This window comes from Brassica oleracea, chromosome C1 (genome assembly GCF_000695525.1).
Source record: "Brassica oleracea var. oleracea cultivar TO1000 chromosome C1, BOL, whole genome shotgun sequence".
NCBI classification, from domain to species: domain Eukaryota; kingdom Viridiplantae; phylum Streptophyta; class Magnoliopsida; order Brassicales; family Brassicaceae; genus Brassica; species Brassica oleracea.
The window spans coordinates 95,946-118,270 of NC_027748.1; the positions used below are offsets into that span (position 1 = coordinate 95,946).

The following is a 22,325-nucleotide window of genomic DNA, read 5'->3' on the forward strand; positions in this document are numbered from 1 at the left end:
GTACAAACCCCAATAAAATCGCTATTCTAGAGAAACAGAGAAAACAAAAGTTCCAAACCTCTCTGAAAATATCATATGTTAGTTCATGATATAAATATGAATTAAAAAAATATTTTCATTTTTTTGAATTTTACTCAAAATTTGTGTGTTTAACCCCTACAAAATATTCAGTTTTTGGGTAAATGGTACAAACCCCAATAAAATCGCTATTCTAGAGAAACGGAGACAACAAAGGTTCCAAACCTCTCTAACCATCATCATATGTTAGTTAATGATACAAATATGCATTAAAACAATATTTTCCTTTTTTTGAATTTTTTTCAAAATTTGTACAAAATATTCAGTTTTTGGGTAAATGGTTAATATACCGAAGCATATAATCTTCAGTGTTTTTTTTAAATTTCTAACCACATACTAAATTTGTATTAATGTATTCTAAACTCTATTTCATGGTACATGGGCATTGTTCTATTTTTTATCAATTAATTTAGTAAAACTTCATATGCTCCCTAAATAGAGGACAAAAACCCACAATAAAATCGTTATTCTAGAGAAACGGAGACAAAAAAAGTTCCAAACCTCTCTAACCATCGTCATATGTTATTTCATGATACAAATATGAATTAAAAAAATATTTTTATTTTTTTGAATTTTCTCAAAATTTGTGTGTTTAACCCCTACAAAATATTCAGTTTTTCGGTAAATGGTACAAACCCCAATAAAATCGCTATTCTAGAGAAACGGAGACAACAAAGGTTCCAAACCTCTCTAACCATCATCATATGTTAGTTAATGATACAAATATGCATTAAAACAATATTTTCCTTTTTTTGAATTTTTTTCAAAATTTGTACAAAATATTCAGTTTTTGGGTAAATGGTTAATATACCGAAGCATATAATCTTCAGTGTTTTTTTTAAATTTCTAACCACATACTAAATTTGTATTAATGTATTCTAAACTCTATTTCATGGTACATGGGCATTGTTCTATTTTTTATCAATTAATTTAGTAAAACTTCATATGCTCCCTAAATTAGTGGACAAAAACCCACAATAAAATAGCTATTCTTGAGAAACGGAGACAACAAAGGTTCCAAACCTCTCTAACCATCATCATATGTTAGTTCATGATACAAATATGAATTAAAAAAAATATTTTCACTTTATTGAATTTTTCTCAAAATTTATGTGTTAACCCCTACAAAATATCCAGTTTTTCGGTAGTGTTGTTTTAAAATTTCTAACCACATTCTACATTTGTATTAATGTATTATAAACTCTATTTCACGGTACATGGGCATCGTTCTATTTTTTATCAATTAATTTAGTAAAACTTCATATGCTCCCTAAATACCCCAATAAAATCGCTATTCTAGAGAAACAGAGACAACAAAGGTTCCAATCCTCTCTAACAATCATCATATGTTAGTTCATGATACAAATATGAATTAAAACAATATCTTCATTTTTTTCAATTTTTTTCAAAATTTGTGTGTTAACCCCTACAAAATATTCAGTTTTTTGGTAAATAGTTAATATATTGAAGCTTATAATCTTTTGTGTTGTTTTAAAAGATTTAACCATATTCTAAATTTGCATTAATGTATTCTAAACTCTCTTTCATGGTAAATGGGCATCGTTCTATTTTTTAATCAATTAATTTAGTAAAACTTCATATGCTCCCTAAATCAGTGGACAAACCACAATAGAATCGCTATTCTAGAGAAACGGAGGTAACAAAAGTTCCAAACCTCTCATACCATCATCATATGTTAGTTAATGATACAACTATGCGTCAAAACAATTTTGTCATTTTTGTTGAATTTTTCTCAATCTGTGTGTTAACCACTACAAAATATTCAGTTTTTCGGTAAATGGTTAATTTACGTAAACCTATAATCTTTAGTGTTGTTTTGAAATTTCTAGCCACATTATAAATTTTTATTAATGTATTTTAAACTCTCTTTCACAGTACATGGGCATCGTACTATCTTTTTATCAATTAATTTTGTATAACTTCGTAAGCTCCCTAAATCAGTGGACAAACCACAATAAAATTGCTATTCTAGAGAAACGGAGACAACAAATGTTCAAAACTTCTTTGACCATCATCATATCTTAGTTCATGATATAAAGATGCATTAAAACAATATTGCCATATTTTTTTATCTTTTCTCAAAATCAATGTGTTAACTCTTATAATCTTTAGTGTTAACCCGTACAAAATATTCAGTTTTTAAGGTAAATGGTTAATATACTGAAACTTATAATCTTTAGTGTTGTTTTAAAATTTCTAACCATATTCTACAGTTGTATTAATATATTATATACTATCTTTCATGGTACATGGTCATCGTTCTAATTTTTATCAATTAATTTAGTAATACTTCATTTAATCCCTAAATCAGTGAACTATAATCACTATAAATTCACTATTATTGAGAAACAGAGATAATAAATGTTCCGAACTTCTCTGAACATCATCATATGGTAGTTCATGATAAAATTATGCATTAAAACAATATTGTTATATTTTTTGAATTTTTTTCAAAATCTATATGTTAACCCCCTACAAAATATTCAGTTTATCGATAAATGCTATATATATTGAAGCTCATAATCTTTAATGTTGTTTTAAATTTCTAACCACATTCTACATTTGTATTAATTTACTATAAACTCTCTTTCATGGTAAATGGGTATCGTTCAATTTTTTTATCAATTAATTTAGTAATACTTCATATAATTCCTAAATTAGTGAACTAATCACTATATATTCGCTATTCTTGAGAAACTGAGACAAAAAAAAATTTCAAACCTCTTTGAACACCATCATATGTTAGTGCATGGTGCAACTATGCATAAAGAAAATATTGTCATATTTTTGAATTTTTTCTCAATATCAATGTGTTAACCCCGACGAAAATATAGAGTTTTCTGTAAATGCTCTATATAATGAAGCCTATATCTTTAGTGTTGCTTTAAAATTTCTAACCACATTATACATTTGTAATATGCAAAACACTGTACTTGGGCATCGTTCTATTTTTTTTTAATCAATTAATTTAGAAAAACTTCGATACTCTCTAAAGTAGTGAACTAACCCCTATAAAATCGATATTCAAGAGAAACGGATACAACAAATGTTCCAAACCTCTTTGACAATCATAATACGTTAGTGCAGAATGCAAATATGCATTAAAACAATATTGTCATATTTTTTATTTTTTTCTCAAAATCTATGTAGGCTATACTTTTTAGTGTTCTTTTAAAATTTCTAACGAATTCTACATTTGTATTAATATATGTTAAACTCTCTTTCATGGTACATGAGAATCGTACCAATTTTTTTTATCAATTAATTTAGTAAAATTTCAAATACTCCCTAAATCGGTGGCGAAACCACTATAAATTGTTATTCTCTAGAGAAACGGAGACAACAAAGGTTAAAAACCTCTCTGACCATCATCATATGTGTTTTATGATACAACTATGCATTAAAATAATATTTTCATATTTTTTTAGTTTTCCTTAAAATTAATATGTGAACGCTCTACGAAAATATTGAGTTTTTTTCGTAAATACTCTATATACTGAAGCCTATAATCTTTAGAGTTCTTTTAAAATTTCTAACCACATTTCAAAAAAAATTTAATGTATGCTAAACTCTATTTCATGGTACATGGGCATCGTTCTATTTTTTTATCAATTAATTGAGTAAAACTTTATATAATCCCTAAATTAGTGAAATAACCATTATGAAATTGTTATTTCCTAGAAAAATGGAGACAACAAAGATTCCAAGCTTCTTTGACCATCATCATATATTAGTGTATGATGCAATTATGCATAAATAAATTATTGCCATATTTTTTGTATTTTTCTCAAAATCCATAAAACCCATACGAAAATATTGAATTTTACATTAGACTCTCTACATACTGAAGCATATACTTTTTAGTGTTGTTTTAAAATTTCTAAACACATTCTATATTTTTATTAATGTAAGTTAAATTCTCTTTCATGGTACATGGGAATCTTTTTAATTTTTTATTAATTAATTTAGTAGAACTTCATAATACTCCCTAAATTAATGGACTAACCATTGTAAAATCGTTATTCTCTACAGAAACGGAGACAAAAAAATGTTCCAAGCTTCTTTGACCATCATCATATGTTATTGAATGATAGAACTATGCATTAAAAAATTATTGCCATATTTTTGAATTTTTCTCAAAATCTATGTATAAACCCATACGAAATATTGAGTTTTACATTAAACGCTCTACATACTGAAGCATGTACTTTTTAATGTTGTTTTTTAAAATTTCTAAACACATTCTACATTTGTATTAATGTATGTTAAACTCTCTTTCATGGTACATGGAAATATTTCTAATTTTTTTTCAATTAATTTAGTAGATATGCCGTACGAAAATTTTGAGTTTTACGTTAAACGCTCTATATACTAAAGCCTATACTTTTAGTGTTGTTTTAAAATTTTTAACCACTATCTAATTTGTATTAATGTATGTTAAACTCTCTTTCATTGTACATGAGAATTTTTCTAATTTTTATCAATTAATTTAGTAAAATTTCATAATATTCCATAAATCGATGGACTAACAACTATAAATCGCTATTCTCTAGAGAAACGGAGACAACAAAGGTTCCAAACCTCTTTGACCATCATCATATGTTAGCGAATAATGCAACTATGCATTAAAACAGTATTGTAATATTTTTTGGTTTTTTCTCAAAATCTATGTGTTAACACGACACAAAGAAATACCAGCATTAATGTATGTTAAACACTCCTTCATTGTACATGGGAATCTTTCTAATTTTTATCAATTAATTTAGTAGAACTTCGTAGTACTCCCTAAATCGGTGGACTAACCACTACAATGTGGATGGGAAGTGTAAACGATGCAACCTACCTGAAACTATAGATCACTTTTTCTTTCAGTGTACTTTTGCAAAACAGATCTGGTCCTCGGTCTCTGTTTTCCCGAGTATTGAGTACAATGAATCTATAGATTTGAGGAGGCTGTGGATTGATTTGGTGCCAAGGAAGAACTTACCTCCTTCTGGAGTAGCCGCAGGACAACTAGTTCCTTGGATCTTATGGAGTATATGGATAGCAAGAAACAACCTAGTGTTTAATGATAAGCATCTCTCAGCGAATGAAACTCTTTCCAAAGCTATCGCATTGGCTCGTGAGTGGGGCTCCTGTCAGCTGCTCTACCTCCAGCAACTCGCACCATGGTCCCTCTAACAGTACCATCAACAAACTGTATTCTAATCAAAACAGATGCTGCTTGGATTGAAAGTGTAAGCATTGCAGGATTAGGTTGGATTGTGGAATCACAAAACAGAACATCATCATACTCTGCCCCTGCTCACCATGTGAAATCGCCTCTAGCAGCTGAAGCACTGGCTCTCCTGGAAGCATTAGTGAAATGTAGAGAGCTCGGCCTTTCAAGAATTCGGTGTGAATCAGACTCAGCGGTGCTGATCAAAGCCATCAAAGCGGAATCATCCTTGGCTGGTCTCTATGGGATCTTGGCTGACATTCAAGCTTTAGCCTTTTCTTTTGAATATATTTCTTTCCATTGGATCTCACGTATGAGAATGTAGAAGCTGATAAGCTAGCAAAGCAGATCTTGTCTGTTGAACTGGCCTTTATGGCTTCATCTACTTTGGTTTGATCATTTAATACAAGTGTGTTTCAAAAAAAAAAATCACTACAAAATCGCTAATCTCTAGAGAAACAGAGACAACAAAGGATCCAAACCTCTATGATCATCATCATATGTTAATGCAAGATGCAAGAATGCATTAAAATGGTATAGTCATACTTTTTAAATTTTTTAAAAAAAATTATGTGACCCCTACGAAAATATTGAGTTTTTCTGTAAATGTTCAATATACTAAAGCTTATAATTTGTAGTGTTGTTTTAAATTTCTAACCACATTCTACATTTGTATTAATGTATTCTAAATTCTCTTTCATGGTACATGGGCATCGTTCTAATTATTTATCAATTAATTTAGTAATACTTCATATAATCTCTAAATCAGTGGACTAACCACTATAAAGTCGCTATTCTAGAGAAACGGAGACAACAAAGGTTCGAAAACTCTTTGACCATCATCATATGTTAGTGCAGGTGCAACTATGAATTAAAACATTATTGTTATATTTTTGAATTTTTCACAAAATCTATGTCTTGAGCTTTTCGGCAAATGATCTATATACTGAAGCCTATAATCTTTAGTGTTGTTTTAAAATTTCTAACCATATTCTAAATTTATATTAATGTATTTTAAATTCTCTTTCATGGTACATGAGTATTGTTTCTATTTTTTATCAATTAATTTAGTAAAACTTCTTATAATCCCTAAATCTGTTGACTAACCACTATAAAATCGACATTCTCTAGAGAAACAGAAACAACAAAGGTTTCAAGCCTCTTTGACCATCATCATATGTTAGTGCATGATGCAACTATGCATTAAAACAATATTGTCATATTTTTTAATTTTTTTCAAAATCTACATATAAAATCCGACGAAAATATTAAATTTCACGTTAAACGCTCTATATATAAATCCGATACTTTTAGTGATGTTTTAAAATTTCTAACCACATTTTACATTTGTATTAATATAGGTTAAATGCTCTTTTATGGTAAATGAGAATCGTTCTAATTTTTATAAATTAATTTAGTAAAATTTCACTCAAACTAATTAAATAAATGAATAGTCTAACAGTTTTTCCCATATGACCTACTTTAAATATTACCAAATCTTTTATAACTGCATCTAAATATATCAGGACTCTAACACGTTCAGTATATCACATTTGTAGTCCACACACACACAAAAAACGATTCAAATATATTGAAAAAACATTAAATTTTCACTTTCAGGAATGTTTATTTTTCTATTCCTTACATGTTCGATTTTTAATCATCGTAAGATAACATTATTTCTATAGTTTTTCCATGGACACGGATCAATATATTTTTTGTGAAAAGGTATAGTAAGGAATAGAATCCGAAGGGAAAACAATCGTACTCGTACTCGTACACATGCCCCTATGATATGTGTCATGTGTTCTTAGTTTAAACAAAACAAGTTCGCGGGAAAACAAGCAGTAGGTAAAGTTTGGAATCGGATTATCATTTGAATCGGAAATATAATTGTAGAGTTGTTACAAATTATGGTTCGAACATAAAATGATGTGGTTAATAATGGTAAACAGTAGCATCGTAACGGAGAACAGCATCGCCTGTCTTCATGTCGATCTGATGCGTTTTGATATTGACGAAGCCTCTAGCCATTCTGAATTTACCACGTCCTCCCACGATCCCAATCTCTCTCTCTCCGGCCTCTTCCGCCACCGGATTCCTCGAGAACACGCTTATCGAGCTTCCGTTGAATTTCCCCGTCGTGAACGCCAAATCCGCGTACATCACGATCGTGAACTTTCTTATGTCTTTGCTCCCGGATACGTACATTCCACGCCCGTTTCCTATCTCCTTCGAATCTTTCCCGGGTCCGACGGTGAGCGGATCGTCCATCGCGAACAGGCTTCCGAATCCTACTGCCGAATCTGCGCCGCCGGTGAGATTGGCGTGTGCGATTCTGACGGCGCTGGGGTTTCTGCCACTGAGGATATCATGAAGGTAGAAGTGGAGACGTGTCACTTTCTCCTCCTTCAGATGAACCGGCTTGGTCGTCCCGTAGTAGTTGGAATCGCTATTCGCTGTAACAACCATAACGGTTAAATAGAGCGCAAAGATTAACGACATTATCCCGCTTTTCATTATTATTAACTAAGAATAATATACGATGGAAAGATTAACGTCCAAACGAAATTGATTATTTATAGTAGAGTTTCATCAATGACAGTAGTACTGTAGGTAGGATATTCTTTAACAAAATGGAATGCTGCATAAAAAGAGATGGTAAATAAATGCTGCATAAATTCTATTGATATGTTCCCCTTTTTGGCAAAAAATATTAGTAAATGCAACTCAAGCAACATTTGCCAGATTTATTTACTTTTTAAGAGATTTAGATTAAAGAATAGTTAGATAGTTACTTTAAATAATAGAGATCCTAATTATTGGTTATATATCCTAGAAAGTATTTCACAATAAATTTTTATTATCTATATAAATTTCTCCAAGGTATTGATGAGTCTCTCCAAAAAATCTGGGAATCTCTTTACACAAAAGGGGTGATTGGTTGTAAATGATTTAGACATCTAAAATTTAGTATAGAATCATATATATTAATCAATCATGTTTTTATTTCTTTAAATCTTTAGAGAATTAAAAGCTGTAGATTTATGTCCAGAATAAAAAAAAATATTGTTTTCCAAAACTATAGCACAAAAATTTACAGCAACTTAAATTTTACATCAGAAAACATAAAGTTATAGCTCATTCAAATCATCCCCAAAGACTATGAATCCAGTGAGCATATCAAAAGCTTTGGAACATATGTTATATTGTATAGGGATATATATTCTTACAAAAACTATGTACTAAGAAACAAAAATATGAATGTGAATGGCAAATTCCACAAAAATGAACCCCGAAAACACTAATACAAAAGACAATCCATGTATACACAAAAGGCTCTACATTGTTCCCCGACTAGAGAGAGATGATGATGATGATGATGATGGATGATCTTCTCGTTCAGTCTAAACGAAGTTAAGTTATCAGATAACCTTTGGTTGCTAATACTCAGGACCGTACAAGCTTACTAGATGTTCTTCGTTAAAGCTCTTCCCTGATTCCTGCCATCTCAACGTTCCTGAAGAAGTTTCTTCCTCTTCCCTCGTCCCATGCAGTATAACTGTTCCTGTCAGCACAGTGATGAATCCACATATCTCAGATGCTATGCTCTCTGTGTTTTGCCCATACCAGTCCTGTCCAATACTCATTTTATTAAACCCACCCCCTCTTCCTTTTTTATTCCTTCTTAAAGAAGACCCATGATGTAATGAGTATATGTTTTCTCTTTATCTTTTAGCTTTATATAAACTACCTTGAACATGATGGCACTAGCAACGATTGTGAGGGTAGTGAACATCACATAATAGATTGGAGACACAATTGCTGCGTTGAATGTGTCCAGCGCCTGCCAACACAAAACAAACATAACTAGAACTAACCAAATGTGCGCAACATACAACAAGTACAAGTTCCCTTTTATTAAAAAAAATATACTTTGTTAAGGTAGATCATCTGCATAACGACACATATAGCAGCAACCATGACAAAAAAACCAAGTCTCTCGATACCAAATCTGGTTTATACCCTCCAATGTTAACTTTATAGCAATCCCCACAGCCTTTATGCTCATAACCTCATATAAACATATAAAAAAACTTGCTTTTTAGACAAGAAGAAGAAGAAGAATAAATAGAGGTGAAAAGTAAATCCAAATTTAAGAAACCCATCGAAGAACAGATTCCGGTATAAACAAGAATGTTGGTTTGGCCGCAGAGAGGTTCACAGTAGAGAATCAAAGCCAGGACAATGGACATTGATGTGGCCACGTAAATAAGAAAAGCTGTCTCATTAAAAAAAAAAAAAAAGGAAAGGATTCTCAGATACTATAAGACACACAATGTGAGAGAGAAAGAGGGAAACCTGGTTGCATAGCAAGTTTCCAGATCTCGTCAACAGAATTGGGAGTGTGCTCTTGAGGAGCATGGATGACGATCATAACGGAGCCAACGATGCAGCAAACACATCCCCAGACTCCCATTTTCCTGAGTTTTTCGTTTAAGAGGAAGTGTGCCAAAACAGCACTAGGAGGCAGAAAAATGAAAGGTAAGAGGTGACATAACTACCTCTTCTTATCAGGAGATTGTTCAGAAATGATTAAAGGAGAGTTACCCACCTGATGATAATACTTAAAGCACCGAGAGGAGTGACGAGTACAGCGGGAGCATAAACATAAGCTACAAAGTTTGCAATTTCTCCAAAAGCCACTGTAAATGTATAGCTAATTAAAAATTAAGAAATGATTGAGGAACAGAGGAAGAAAGGGTAAACACACTCACTTGTCAGCAAGCCAACCCACCAAAGTGGTTCTAACAAATATGTATAACCTCCAAAGCCTGCAAAACTCATAATATACTTTCTTTTTAAAAAAAAAAAAAATCTACAGATAGATAGAGAGTGATGTTCTTCGGACCACTAACAAGGTGGTGAGTGGTTCAAACATGATATTTTTACCAGACAAAAAAAATCATTCCGATATCAAAATCCAATTCAGCATATAAAAAGGAGCAGGGACGAACCAGCAGGGGTTCCATCGGCAGCAGCACGTTTGAGACCTTTCTTCTTCAAAATGAAGCTCGAACCTACGAATACACTCGACGCCACTGCTAATACCAATCCCTTGTCATTGTCCGTCACCATTCTTTTTTTAATTATTATCGATCGCCTTTTTTGTTCTCTAATTTCCAGCTAAACGACGTCGAATCTTACAACTTCTGGTAATAAAATCTGGATTGCAAAGGAAAATTATGCTCTCTATCATATTTTTGAAATATCACTCAGTTATTTTATATTGTTATGGCACTGCAACCCTCAAGAAAAAATAAGATATGTCGTCAAATTACTACACTGATCATAATCTCATCATAATAAAAGAGAAAGGAATCATTACCATATTATTGCTGGAATAGTTACGCAAACAGTCTACATATATATAACTCGATCGGAGATAAAGCAAACAAAGATTAAATGAGACAAAAGCAACCAAAATATTAAACATGCATGCAATAATTTTTAAAAAAAATATACGAGTAAACGTTTAAAGTTTCAAGGGTGTGTTGGCAAGGGAGGCCATTTGCCGAACTTGGGATGGTGAATGTATTTAGGAGGAAGATGTGGAAACTTTGGAAGTGGTGGACACGGCTTCTTCGGAATCACCACCGGTGGCACGTAGATTGGTGGATGCTCTATCTTCGGCGGCGGCTTGTAGATCGGGACTGGTGGTGGAAGCTCGATCTTTGGGGGGCATGCCTTCTTCGGTGGCGGCTTGTGAACGTGAACCGGCGGTGGGCATGGCTTCTTAGGAGGTGAATGCTCTATCTTTGGTGGCGGCTTGTAAACGGGAACAGGAGGTGGGTGCTCTATCTTCGGCGATTTAGGAGGACAAGGCTTCTTAGGAGCCGGTGGTGGAAGCTCCACCTTCGGGGGTGGATCGTGAACCGGGACAGGTGGCGGAAGCTCTACCTTTGGTGGTGGTGGAACCTCCTCAGGGGGAGGTGGGCAAGGTTTCTTGAATTTAGGAAACGGTGGAGGTAAAGGGAAATGATGTTCAAATCCCTTAACAGGAGGGAACTTAGGCATAGGCCAAAAGAATTTGGAAACACAAAGTTCAGGTGTAAACCTCAGGTTTTGTTTGAGGCCCAAAACGTGTTTGTCTCCGGATGTGTATAGAAACACGATCTTGTTTGACTCAAGGCCGTCGTGAGCCGGACAAGGTGCTCCCGCCGCACTGTGAAGCTGGGCATAACACTCCTCCTTTAAGGCTCCGTCGTCAGAGATAATGTCATGAGGAAGAACTTTCAGACCGAACTTTCCTTCCTCATCAATGTTTCCAGAACCTTTTGTAACAAAATGCCCTTTCTCCCCCTTACATTCAATCGTCACTCGGAGTCCTTGATAAAAGTAGTAATACCCACACATCTTTCAAATAACCACACTACATACTATATAAAAATATATATATATTATTAATCCTGGTGGTTGGTTACCTGTGAATGCATGGGGATTTTTGATTTTGCTCTCGGCGTAACCAACAACTTCGACGACACGAGCGAGGGATAGAGTCGCTGAAAATAGAACCGACGACACGAGGAGAATGAGGCATGGAACCGAACCTAGAGGCTCGGGTAAGATCCTCATTGGGATTCTCACCCTCTGACACACTACGTGTACTCTCCCGTTTCCTTAAAATGGAGTATACGAAGTTTATAAGAAGAAGAGAAACTATATCTAGAAGATGATATGATTATAGAGAGGCTCCCTCTCGTTTATATAATGGTCTTGTCATAGTTATTTTTGTTGTTGTAAAATGAACTTAATTATTACTTCATAATCTGTTTTTTTTTTACCACCAATAATTCGGCGGTTTCTTTTATTTGGAGGTATTGTCATGGAATGGAATTTTCATTTATTTAGTTATTGTCATGGGCCATCTTATTGTTGTAATTATGTCTATTCAGCAATAATATTATACCTTTCATTCAGTGTGGTTGAAACAATTTGACTTTTATATTTCTTTACTTATATCTATACAACTAAGGCTTTCATTTTTTTTTTTTTTTTAAACACTAACTTCATTAAACTAGAAACTTCGAATCCCTGCTGGGTTCAATACAAACGAGAGCTCATAAAGAGCTTGTTTAGCTAAACTATCTGCAACCTTGTTGTTTTCCCGGGGAATCCAAACAAAGGAGATACTAACAAAAGACATAGAGAGATCAATAATGTCTGCAACAAAGGAGATACCAACAACAAAGGCTTTCACATTTACCTTTTTGTTGCATGAAACACATATAGATACAAATGAATTAAAAACTAGCAAATCAGTAGAAAGGAGAGTAACCACCGGAGGTAAAGTTAATGAAGTGACTGCAGGATGACCATGAATATATTTTGTTAACTGTTTTTGTCAGTGGTCACATGCTATATATGTAATTTATGTAAAAACAACAAATGAATGACTGTGTATACGTGCAATCAAACCCAAATTGAAGCGAATCACATGATGGTTAGAAGAAAAACTTTAATATTTATGGAAAAAGATAGTCACACTTCTTGTGCTTCGATCCCGACCCCTCCTCCTTCATTATACTCTTTTATTTGATGTTTTCTTGTAATTCATGCAATATTTTTTATATGCATGGTTAAAATTAATTACGTTGGGCATGCAGCAACCATTGTAAGTAGACCAATGTACCAGATATAAATTAAGATATACTGTCGAATTTGGTCAGAGAAGAGCAGCTTGAGACATTGGCATGTAGTTAGATAGGAGATAGAAGTGAGTTCATAAAAAAAAAGAGATAGCAGTGAATTTTTGTCATCAGTCTTGTATATGAGTCGGCAAGGCCCATAACCATATGCAAACTAGTATTTTTCGTATTTTGTTGTATGGTAGTCAAGTTATACATGAGAATATCTTCTTCTTTTTTTAACTTGAGAATGTCCTTGTGCATAATAAATCTCTACCTACCAATCCAGGCTCATTAATAGGATCGCTTTGGACAGTTGGGCAATAAGAGGCTCACGTTAGAAGATAGTGTATCAATCCTCCGGTGGAATGTCTGCAAATTAAATACCTTCACACTGTACAATTATCATCAATAAGTCCCGTTTCTTAAATGGAAGAACATGTAATAAATAGCATTATGAGTATAATCGAGTGGGAGTGCAGCCTGAGCGAGCGACTATGCTTCCATATATTTAGAGTTAATTAAAAATTAGTTGATAATATACTTAGATTTTATTATGTTAGTTGTTTCGATATGCTTTCCAAGCCACTCTATGTGCAGCTTGGGCAGAACGGAATGGTAGGAGGTTTGGAGAGGACCCAAAGGCTGTGTCAGGGCTTACAAAAATCATCGACAAACAAGTTCGAAATCGTATCTCAAGCATCAGACATAGCCACAACTCAGCTTATCAGGGAGCCATGAGAACTTGGTTATCCTTTAGATGATCCTACTTTCTAATGTAAAGCAAAGTTTCAATTTCTTTTGAACATAAAACAAGCAACCTTGGTTGTAAACAGTATTTTTTGTTTGAATTAATTTAACATTCTTTCAAAAAAAAAATATACTTAGATTGATGTTGCATTCTTTTACATATAGCATACAAACTTAACAGTTTCGTTATAATCGGTCGACGTGTCATACAAGCAGAGCTGGACCTGAGATTTAGGAGGCCCTATTCAAAATTAGAAATATATATTTAATTTTTATTTAATTTTTTAAAATTAATTTTGCTATTTATAAAAAACAAAAGTTAGTTTGAACTATTTATTTTTGTTTAAGGAAAAATCAAAGTTGTAAGTTTCAATAACATAAAATATATTTTCTTATTTTATTTCAACTATTAAATTTATTTATTAAAACCATAATAACAAGAAAAAAAAACTATTTAATATCTAACTTTTATATGTAACTATATTAATGCATATACATAAATTGTTTTTCTTTTAATATGGGGGCCCCACAAAGTAGGGGTCCCATTCAAATGTTTCATAAAACAACCCTCAAGCCCGGCTCTGCATACAAGATTTATGATAACAACCAGAAAATGTTTAAGAGATCATAGCCGGATGCAAAACAGTCAATGTAATATAAAAACTAAGAGGTTTAAAAATAAAGAGATTTAAAGTATATAGTGAATACAAGAATGGACAATTATTATAGTAAGAATGGGTTTTTAAGTAAATACATATAACTAAGCGACTGTGAAATGTTTACATGTGATAGGGAAGGAAGACAAAACCTAACACAAGTAGCAGCAATAACTGTTGGTTGACAATCAGAAGTAGCAAACAAGGAAGATGGCATAATATTTGGGGAAACCAAGGGCACATGGTGTGAGTTTTGTGATATTAATTTTGTTAGGTGAAATGTGACATATATGTGAACTGTATATGGTTTCACATTGATTGATCATTTGACAATGGTATAGGTTTTTCTCAAAACATGTTACAAAAGAAAAATATCTTGACATATTCTGCGAGTAAAGAAATACATTGTTTATATATATATATTGAATGGACCAGAAGATTTTTACTAGTAGGAGTAAACACAAAGTCCAAAATTAATAATACAGAGGTTTGGTGAAATGTGAAAACAATAATGTAAATGGTACCTTAACAAACGTAAAACAATGTGGGGGGGGGGAGACATTCTCATTCGACAACTTCTGAATTTGTCGCATATAGGAAGATTGGGATTTTTTTTTTAATGTGTGTTAATATTATGTGGTCTGGTCTGTGGGAAAACTACAATTTTATTAAACAAAATCAATAATAATGGGCCAAAAGTCATGGACTCATAAAGTAACACAAACAATGGGACTATTAGTTGCTTGGTAAGAGGGAGAATGAAAAGTCTGATACATGCGGTGTGGTTATGGGTGAGGAGGCAACCACCGAAGGTGAAGGCATTTCTGGCAGTGGTGACTGGAATGGCGGCTTTGGTTGTGCTGAGATTCATAGTCCACGATCATGACAATCTCTTCGTTGCAGCCGAAGCAGTTCACTCAATCGGGATCTGTGTTCGCATCTACAAACTCATCAAGGAAAAGACCAGTGTGAGACGGAAAACTTGATAGGATAGATCCCAAACTAGAAATTTTACTATGAATTCGAAGAATGGGTAAACAAAGACGGAGATGATCACGAAGTAGAAAGATCAACCCGAAAGACTGAGTTTAAATGCTAAGTTCATGTATGAACTTTAGTTGCTTGAGGAGAAGGTAATAGATTAGAAAATGTTTATTGATTGAATGAAAGTAAAGTTTGCCTTACAGTGGCGGATCTAGAAAATATATTGAGTGGGGGCATAATTAATTAATTAAGTATTATTCAATAATATTCCTTAAATGTGTTCTAATATTTTTCAATAAGAATAACATTCAGAAGAAAAATAAATTTGTGAAATAATATAACTAAAAAATAAATGAAGAAAAATAGTGAATATACTAACAAAATGATATGAAAAAAGTACTTGAATTCAAAAAAAAAAGTATATATACATATATATTTTTGTTTTTTTGAACACACTTGAACTCAAAATATATAAAAACAAAAGTTTTAGAATGAAACCAACGTAGGAACAAGGAAAAAAGAACATGAGAAAAATAATGAAACACGTGGTCAAGAAAAAGAAACCAGAAAAGTAAAGGAAAGATAAAAATAGCACGGGTATTTAAGGTTGCAGATGGGTTCGAACGTTGGTCTAGTGGGGGCAGAAAAAACGTTTTAACCAATAAGGCAGCAGAATTCTCCTAGTGTATTTAAATTTAATTAGAGATTTTACTGGGGGCAGCTGCCCCATGCTGCGGTAACGTAGATCCGCCCATGACCTTAAGGCTACAATATATAGTAAAATCAAAGAGAATATTAAACTAATTAGGAAAAGAGATAAAGCCAAGCATAATAAAGAAAACTAACAATTAGATAACAATAACTATGATATGTGACTTATCCTGTCACACTGTGCAGGTAATCTGGTATTGGACACGAGGGGAAGATTGCTGGTGGCATATTGGGATATGGATTGTATCAATGGTTCTCATCTCTGAGGTTGTTCAAACTTTCATTCTTGCCGATTTCTGTTACTACTACGTCAAAAGGTTACCACCACCCTTTAGAGGCTTTCACTATACCACTCTTTTAGCTATTTTATTTTTACAAAGTATAAAAGATTCAACCATTTATTTTTGTCTTTGTGCAGTGTTTTCGGAGGGCAGCTTGTTCTCCGGCTTCCGTCTGGAGTAGTATAAGTTTTTCTTTTAAAATTAGAATACTCGAGTAGTGATATGTAATCTTTCTAACTTGGGAAATACGGTTCAGTTTTTTTCTTTACCTCTGATCTTAACGTTTACGTGTCTGAGAGCTGATTCGGTGATGAAACTGTCTTAGTGTCTTGTAGTATATTTTTGACAATTTTTTTGCCACAACTCGTGGACCATTGAGTTGTTATATCCTTGGCGAGTTTGCCTGAAAACTGAAGTTTAACATTCTCAAGAATGATGAGTACTTGATGAATCATGCATGGGGTTTGATTATATTTGAATCAACTCACTTTTTAAGTGAGGAAAAAAGAGTGTTACAATGTCTCTGTTTCACTTTCAAGGAGAGATGTCATCCTCATCTCATCTCTTGAAGAAAACTAATTCGGAATAGAAAAAAATGTACAAAATCAATAATGAAAAAAGGTTATTCGAGTGAGCCATGCATGATCGATCAGTCGAGGCGAGAAGCAAGGTTGATAAAGGTTTCTTCACTGCAAGGAATTGTGAGGCCACCCATTGGATGATCATATCCATATTCTTCCTCTGCCCTTCTTAGTAGATCTTGAAATGAAGGTTCCTTCAAGTACGAAATGGGAACTACAAATCTCTTCATCTTCCTTTCTCCTACGTAAACCGCTAAGTAGCCTTTTGGAACATCAATAGAGCTAGAGGAAGAAGAAGAGAACAGTTTTGCTTGACGGAGAATCTGCTTTGATGATTGTAACACGCGAGGTACCCTGATCGCCATGGATTGTCTTTGTGTGTTTCTTGAATTGTAAGTTTAATTCTTTACTGCTGAATGTGAGAACTTGAAGAGCATAAAAAGGACCTAATGATGAGTCCAGTATATATAGATAAGGGCATTGTTTGAAGATAACGTTTTATTTTGGTTAGACAAGTTTCAGTTCATAAATTAACACCAACCAGCACATGGCTTTGCCGGACCACGGCATGGTATGTAAGGGACCGCTAGTGATCAACTTCATCATTTCTGATGTGAAGACACAAATCAACATGACCACTTGTTAGTTAGATAAGACATTATAACTTGTCAAATTTTCAATTCCTGCCACAGAAAATTTTGAAGGCTTTTTGTGACTTTGTCTGTATATGATCAAGTCATGTGGTCCTCTCTTTTAAATATCACTGAGAAGAAGTTACTACTTAATCAGTGATAGAGATGGTTCTTTAGGTTCACATCTTCAAGTCCCTACATAATCTATAGAGAGATTTGGCTTGTGATGATGTCCTTGAGACAAATAGCCCCAATGAAGTTATCATGTAGGACATCATATCGTAAATATTGAAATAACACTTTCTATAAACATAAGAGATGGAATGTTAAAATTTATCTTATCGTAAATGTTGTTAAATTTCCGATTTGGAAGCTTTATATTCTCACAGATTTGATTCTCTTTTTTTTTTTAACTTCTTTCGCGGAAGATTGAACACCACAATTATATAGGCCCAAACAAATTTTAAATAGAAGTCCAAGCCCATAAATTAAACGACTTAATTCCCTCTAATTTGCACTGTTTTGTATTTGCTTACGTCTTTGTAATCGTTTCTTTGTCCCCATTAATTAAATTATGATCCTTCTTTTTCGCCCTTTTGTTAGTTAAGTTAGTAAACCCTTGTTTTTCTTCCTACACCGACCCCCGTAGAGACGTGGAAATGGGATAACCCCTCAGGTGCAGTTACCAGGTCAAACGGGGAAAGAGAGGATTTTTACTCTTATGTATGTATTCAATTATTTGATTTATTATAATGAACTCAGAGAAATAATTAAGCCTCACATGCCAAATTAAGTACCTCAAAACCCTACCTCAACTCCCATTTAATTAGCATATGTGGCTAACGAAAGCTTAGTCCTATCTTTTGCCATCTTGATCCTTTTCTCTAGGTGCCACTCTGTTTCTTTTTTTTTACCCTTGATGTTACACTTTTGAAGTTCAACTGTTGATTGATCATCGTACAAGAAAAACTAGCCGGTCTGAGCTCACAATATTATGTCTCTTTTGGATCCAAGTTTGCTGCAGCCCATCCATGCATGTGATGAAAGACCCTAAATTTCACGTCAGATCTTGCCACCTATATTTTTTATTTGACTTAGTAACAGAGCTCATGGTTTTTCTTTCACGTCAATATAGAACCTAGATTCAATCACTTCCTATACGAAACATACATCGCACCTCCAAGTTTTTTTCTTCTTAGACCATGATTAACCCGAGGTTATTAGAGTGAGGTTCTTAACGGAAGTTAAGAAACCGTTTCTTAACTTTTAACTAAAAAAACTAAGAACTGGTTCTTAAATAAGGACTTTAAGAACCGGTTCTTACTTTAAGAACCGGTTCTTAGCTTTTTAGTTAAAAATTAAGAAACAGTTTCTTAATTTCCGATAAGAACCTCACTCTAAGAACCCTGGGTTAATCATGCTCTTAGAACATGATTAATGGAGGTTCTTAGCGGAATATAAAAAAAAGCGTCTCTTAACTTTTAACTGAAAAAGCTAAGAACCGGTTCTTAACTTTTTCAGTTAAAAGAAGAACTCCACCCTAAGAACCCCAGATTAATTATGTTCTTGTACTTGACTGGTTTTTTCTCAGATTTTAGAGTTTTTTTAATATTTTAAATATAAAAAAAGAAAATGATAATAATAAACTTGGAGATGAAGAGCGTTTTTTTGAACAAAGAGCAGAGTTGTAATAACAGTACAGATTTTCAAGGGGTTTCCTGATTTCTGGCCACGGAAGTAGAAAACAGAGATACAAGAAGACTTATTCTTGGGCCAACCAATAGGATTGTGTTATTTCATATTCGATATCTTTTAAAAAAAGAAATAAAATATTGTCAAATTATATTATTTTTTAAAATTAAAAGATAAAAAGAAATAAATAAAAAATAGTAGTAATTACAAAAAAAAAAGTTTTAACGTCGTCAGCAAAACATTAAACCCTAAATCCTAATCCCTAAACCCTAAATCCTAAACCCTAAACCCTTGGGTAAACCCTAAACTCTAGGATAGATCTTAAACTCTAAATCAAAATCACTAATCACTAAACACTAAAACACTCAAGGGTTTAGGGTTTAGAGTTTAGGATTTAGGGTTTAGAGTTTTAGGGTTTAGTGTTTTTATTTAGAGTTTAGGATTTATCCAAAGGTTTAGGGTTTACCCAAAGGTTTAGAGTTTACCCAAGGGTTTAGGATTTACCCAAGAGTTTAGGTTTACCCAAGGGGTTAGGGTTTAGGGTTTAGGGATTAGGTTAGTGTTTTGGTGACGACGTTAAAAAGATTATTTTAATTCTTTTTTCTGTAGCAACTTTTTTTTTTACTTTTAAAAAAAAAAAAACATAATATAACTTGATAATATTTTGTTTCCTTTTTAAAAATATCGAATTTGAAATAATGAAATCCTATTGGCTGGTGAACCTAGATAAATTCAGTTCTAAATAAATCTGTCCGTAATAAAAAGAAAGGTGTAAAGATGGAAAGCTGTACAAAAGAGGACAGTATTAGGTAGGGAAGGAGGAGGAAGCAAGAGTAACATGGGGAAGGGCTTTCATGTGGTTGGTCGATGAGACGAAAGAATAACGACGCGTCTTTTTCAGTCCGTAAGGCGAAGTTGTCTCTTCAAAGATCCGTAATTTTCTCCCTCTTTCACTCCAAAATTTTCCCAAACAAATCTCGTTCGCAGAACATGCTCCCTAGCCCCTCTCTCTCTCTCTCTCTCTCTCTCTGACAACGACCCCAATCTCTCTCTCTCCATTTGTGGTTGATAAGAGAGAAAACATGATTCCATATTATTCTTATTCACCTGTTGGTTGATGTGATTAATTTCGGATGTAACCCGCAAGAATAATCAACTCGAGATCAAAGTTTAACCTTTGCAGAGTTGCGTGTATTACAAGTAACAATCGTTGCTATCTGATTTTTTTAGGATTTTTAGAACATCCTTTGCTCAAACAGAATAAAATAATACACAAGGCAATTGCACTAAATGACCAAGAAATATATTAAAATGTAGATAAACATACTTCAAAAGTTAAAATGTTCTGAAAAAGAGAAATAGTAACGTCATTTACTTTTTTTTTTTTTTTTTGTAACTTATAACGTCATTTACTTAATGAACTTTTGTAATATGTTTCATTGAACTTATAAAATATCTACAGTCTGCATTATGGCCGACGCCGTGGATTAGGAAGAGGAACATCACAAGTTACAAAGATGGGAAGCTCGAGATCGTGAGACTTTTACATGTTCTTTTGTCCCTAACCTTTTACGACCAGATACAAAGATCTATTAAATGCTCATTGTCTTTAAGCATATAACCATCGAACATTGTCAATATATTGTGAACAAATACAGTCACTTGCGGACAAGAGTCAAAGGCGAATCTTTCTCATTTTTTTCTGTATTTTCATGCATTTGTTACAATGTGTCATCTTAAAGAGATATTCTATTATCAAATGGTTGTAACTAAATAGTTTTGTTTGCTGGTAATACATTTGCATTGGTTTCTATTGGTTACAATACTCGTCTTTGGAGTTCATCACATGACAGTTGTGAATCTGGCAATTTGTTAGCCTTAGGTCCTAAAAAATCTATATATATATATATATATATTTGTTGAAAAGAAATTATATAATAGTTTCAAATCGCGTGATTAGCCTATTTTAATTTTAAAAGATGTAGATACAGCAATCGTATAATGTTTAAATATTATCTTGATTCTAGTCCGGCGATGACACCATTTAATTTGTTGGTGTAGACAATGGATTGATTCTCCCTCCTTGTCTGCATTTTTTTTTTTTTTTTGAAACACACTTATATTAAATGATCAGACCAAAGTTGGTGAAGCCATTAAGGCCAGTTCAACAGATAAAATCTGCTTTGCTAGCACATCAGCCTCTACATTTTTCTTCCTAGAAATCCAATTGAAAGAAATACATTCAAAAGATGAAGCAAGAGCTTGGATATCTATCAAGATCCCATAGAGACCAGTCAAGAACGTATCTTCTTTGAGCGCTTTCACTAGCACTGCGGAGTCTGATTCGCAACGTATTCTCGTGAATCCTAGTTCTCTACACTTCCATATTGCCTCTCTGAGAGCCAGGGCCTCAGCAGCTAACGGGGTCCTCACATGGTGAGCCGGTAATGAGAATGAGGATGTTCTGTTTTGTCCTTCCATCACCCATCCAAGTCCTGCAACGTTCAAAATTTCATTCCACGCAGCATCAGATTTTACGACAATACAGTTTGGGGAGGCTTGGGCTAACGTTGGGGGAACAGCCGGTAAAGGGCTGGAGATGGTTTGGCAGGTTCCCCATTCCCGGGCCAAATAGATGGCTTTTGAAAGCGTTTCAGCTGCGGAGGTGAGCTTGTCGTTGAAAACCAGATTGTTTCTTGCCGTCCAAATTCCCCAAAGGATCCAGGGCGCGAGTTGTCCTTCTACTCCCGTTGGCGGTAAGTTCTTCCTTGAGATGAGGTTGATCCATTGGTTCCTCAAAACTATAGATCCATTGTACTCAATACTTGGGAAAACAGGGGCCGAGGTCCAAACCTGTTTTGCGAAAGGACAGTGAAAGAACAAGTGATCTATAGTTTCCGGTAGGTTGCATCTCTTACACTTCCCATCAACATTTATCTGTCGCGCTCTAAGTGCTTCCCCTGCTGGGATTGCTCCATGAAGTGCCTTCCATACAAAGAGCTTTGTCTTTGGTGATGTTTTGAGCGTCCAAAC

At 33.7% G+C, this 22,325-nt stretch overlaps 3 protein-coding genes and 1 pseudogene across 3 annotated transcripts; all 4 read right to left on the minus strand.

The window, feature by feature from the left end:
• Positions 1-7,205: 7,205 nt before the first annotated feature.
• LOC106301522 (dirigent protein 15) lies at positions 7,206-7,931 on the minus strand. Its single transcript, XM_013737943.1, has one exon. The coding sequence runs from the start codon at positions 7,835-7,837 to the stop codon at positions 7,256-7,258; it is 582 nt and encodes a 193-aa protein (XP_013593397.1). The 5' UTR covers positions 7,838-7,931; the 3' UTR covers positions 7,206-7,255.
• Positions 7,932-8,498: 567 nt separating this feature from the next.
• On the minus strand, positions 8,499-12,067 carry LOC106306930 (annotated as a pseudogene).
• On the minus strand, positions 10,862-11,734 carry LOC106328463 (proline-rich protein 4-like). Its single transcript, XM_013766909.1, has one exon. It carries the CDS (start codon positions 11,732-11,734, stop codon positions 10,862-10,864), a length of 873 nt encoding a protein of 290 aa, XP_013622363.1.
• A 4,760-nt stretch (positions 12,068-16,827) lies between the features above and the next one.
• On the minus strand, positions 16,828-17,420 carry LOC106343941 (auxin-induced protein X15-like). The gene has a single exon (XM_013783306.1). The coding sequence runs from the start codon at positions 17,331-17,333 to the stop codon at positions 17,037-17,039; it is 297 nt and encodes a 98-aa protein (XP_013638760.1). The 5' UTR covers positions 17,334-17,420; the 3' UTR covers positions 16,828-17,036.
• Positions 17,421-22,325: the final 4,905 nt, after the last annotated feature.

What these genes read in the sequence shown, in the direction of transcription:
- LOC106301522 (XM_013737943.1), bottom strand. Translation starts at nt 7,837, where the DNA reads ATGAAAAGCGGGATAATGTCGTTAATCTTTGCGCTCTATTTAACCGTT.
- LOC106328463 (XM_013766909.1), bottom strand. Translation starts at nt 11,734, where the DNA reads ATGTGTGGGTATTACTACTTTTATCAAGGACTCCGAGTGACGATTGAA.
- LOC106343941 (XM_013783306.1), bottom strand. Translation starts at nt 17,333, where the DNA reads ATGGCGATCAGGGTACCTCGCGTGTTACAATCATCAAAGCAGATTCTC.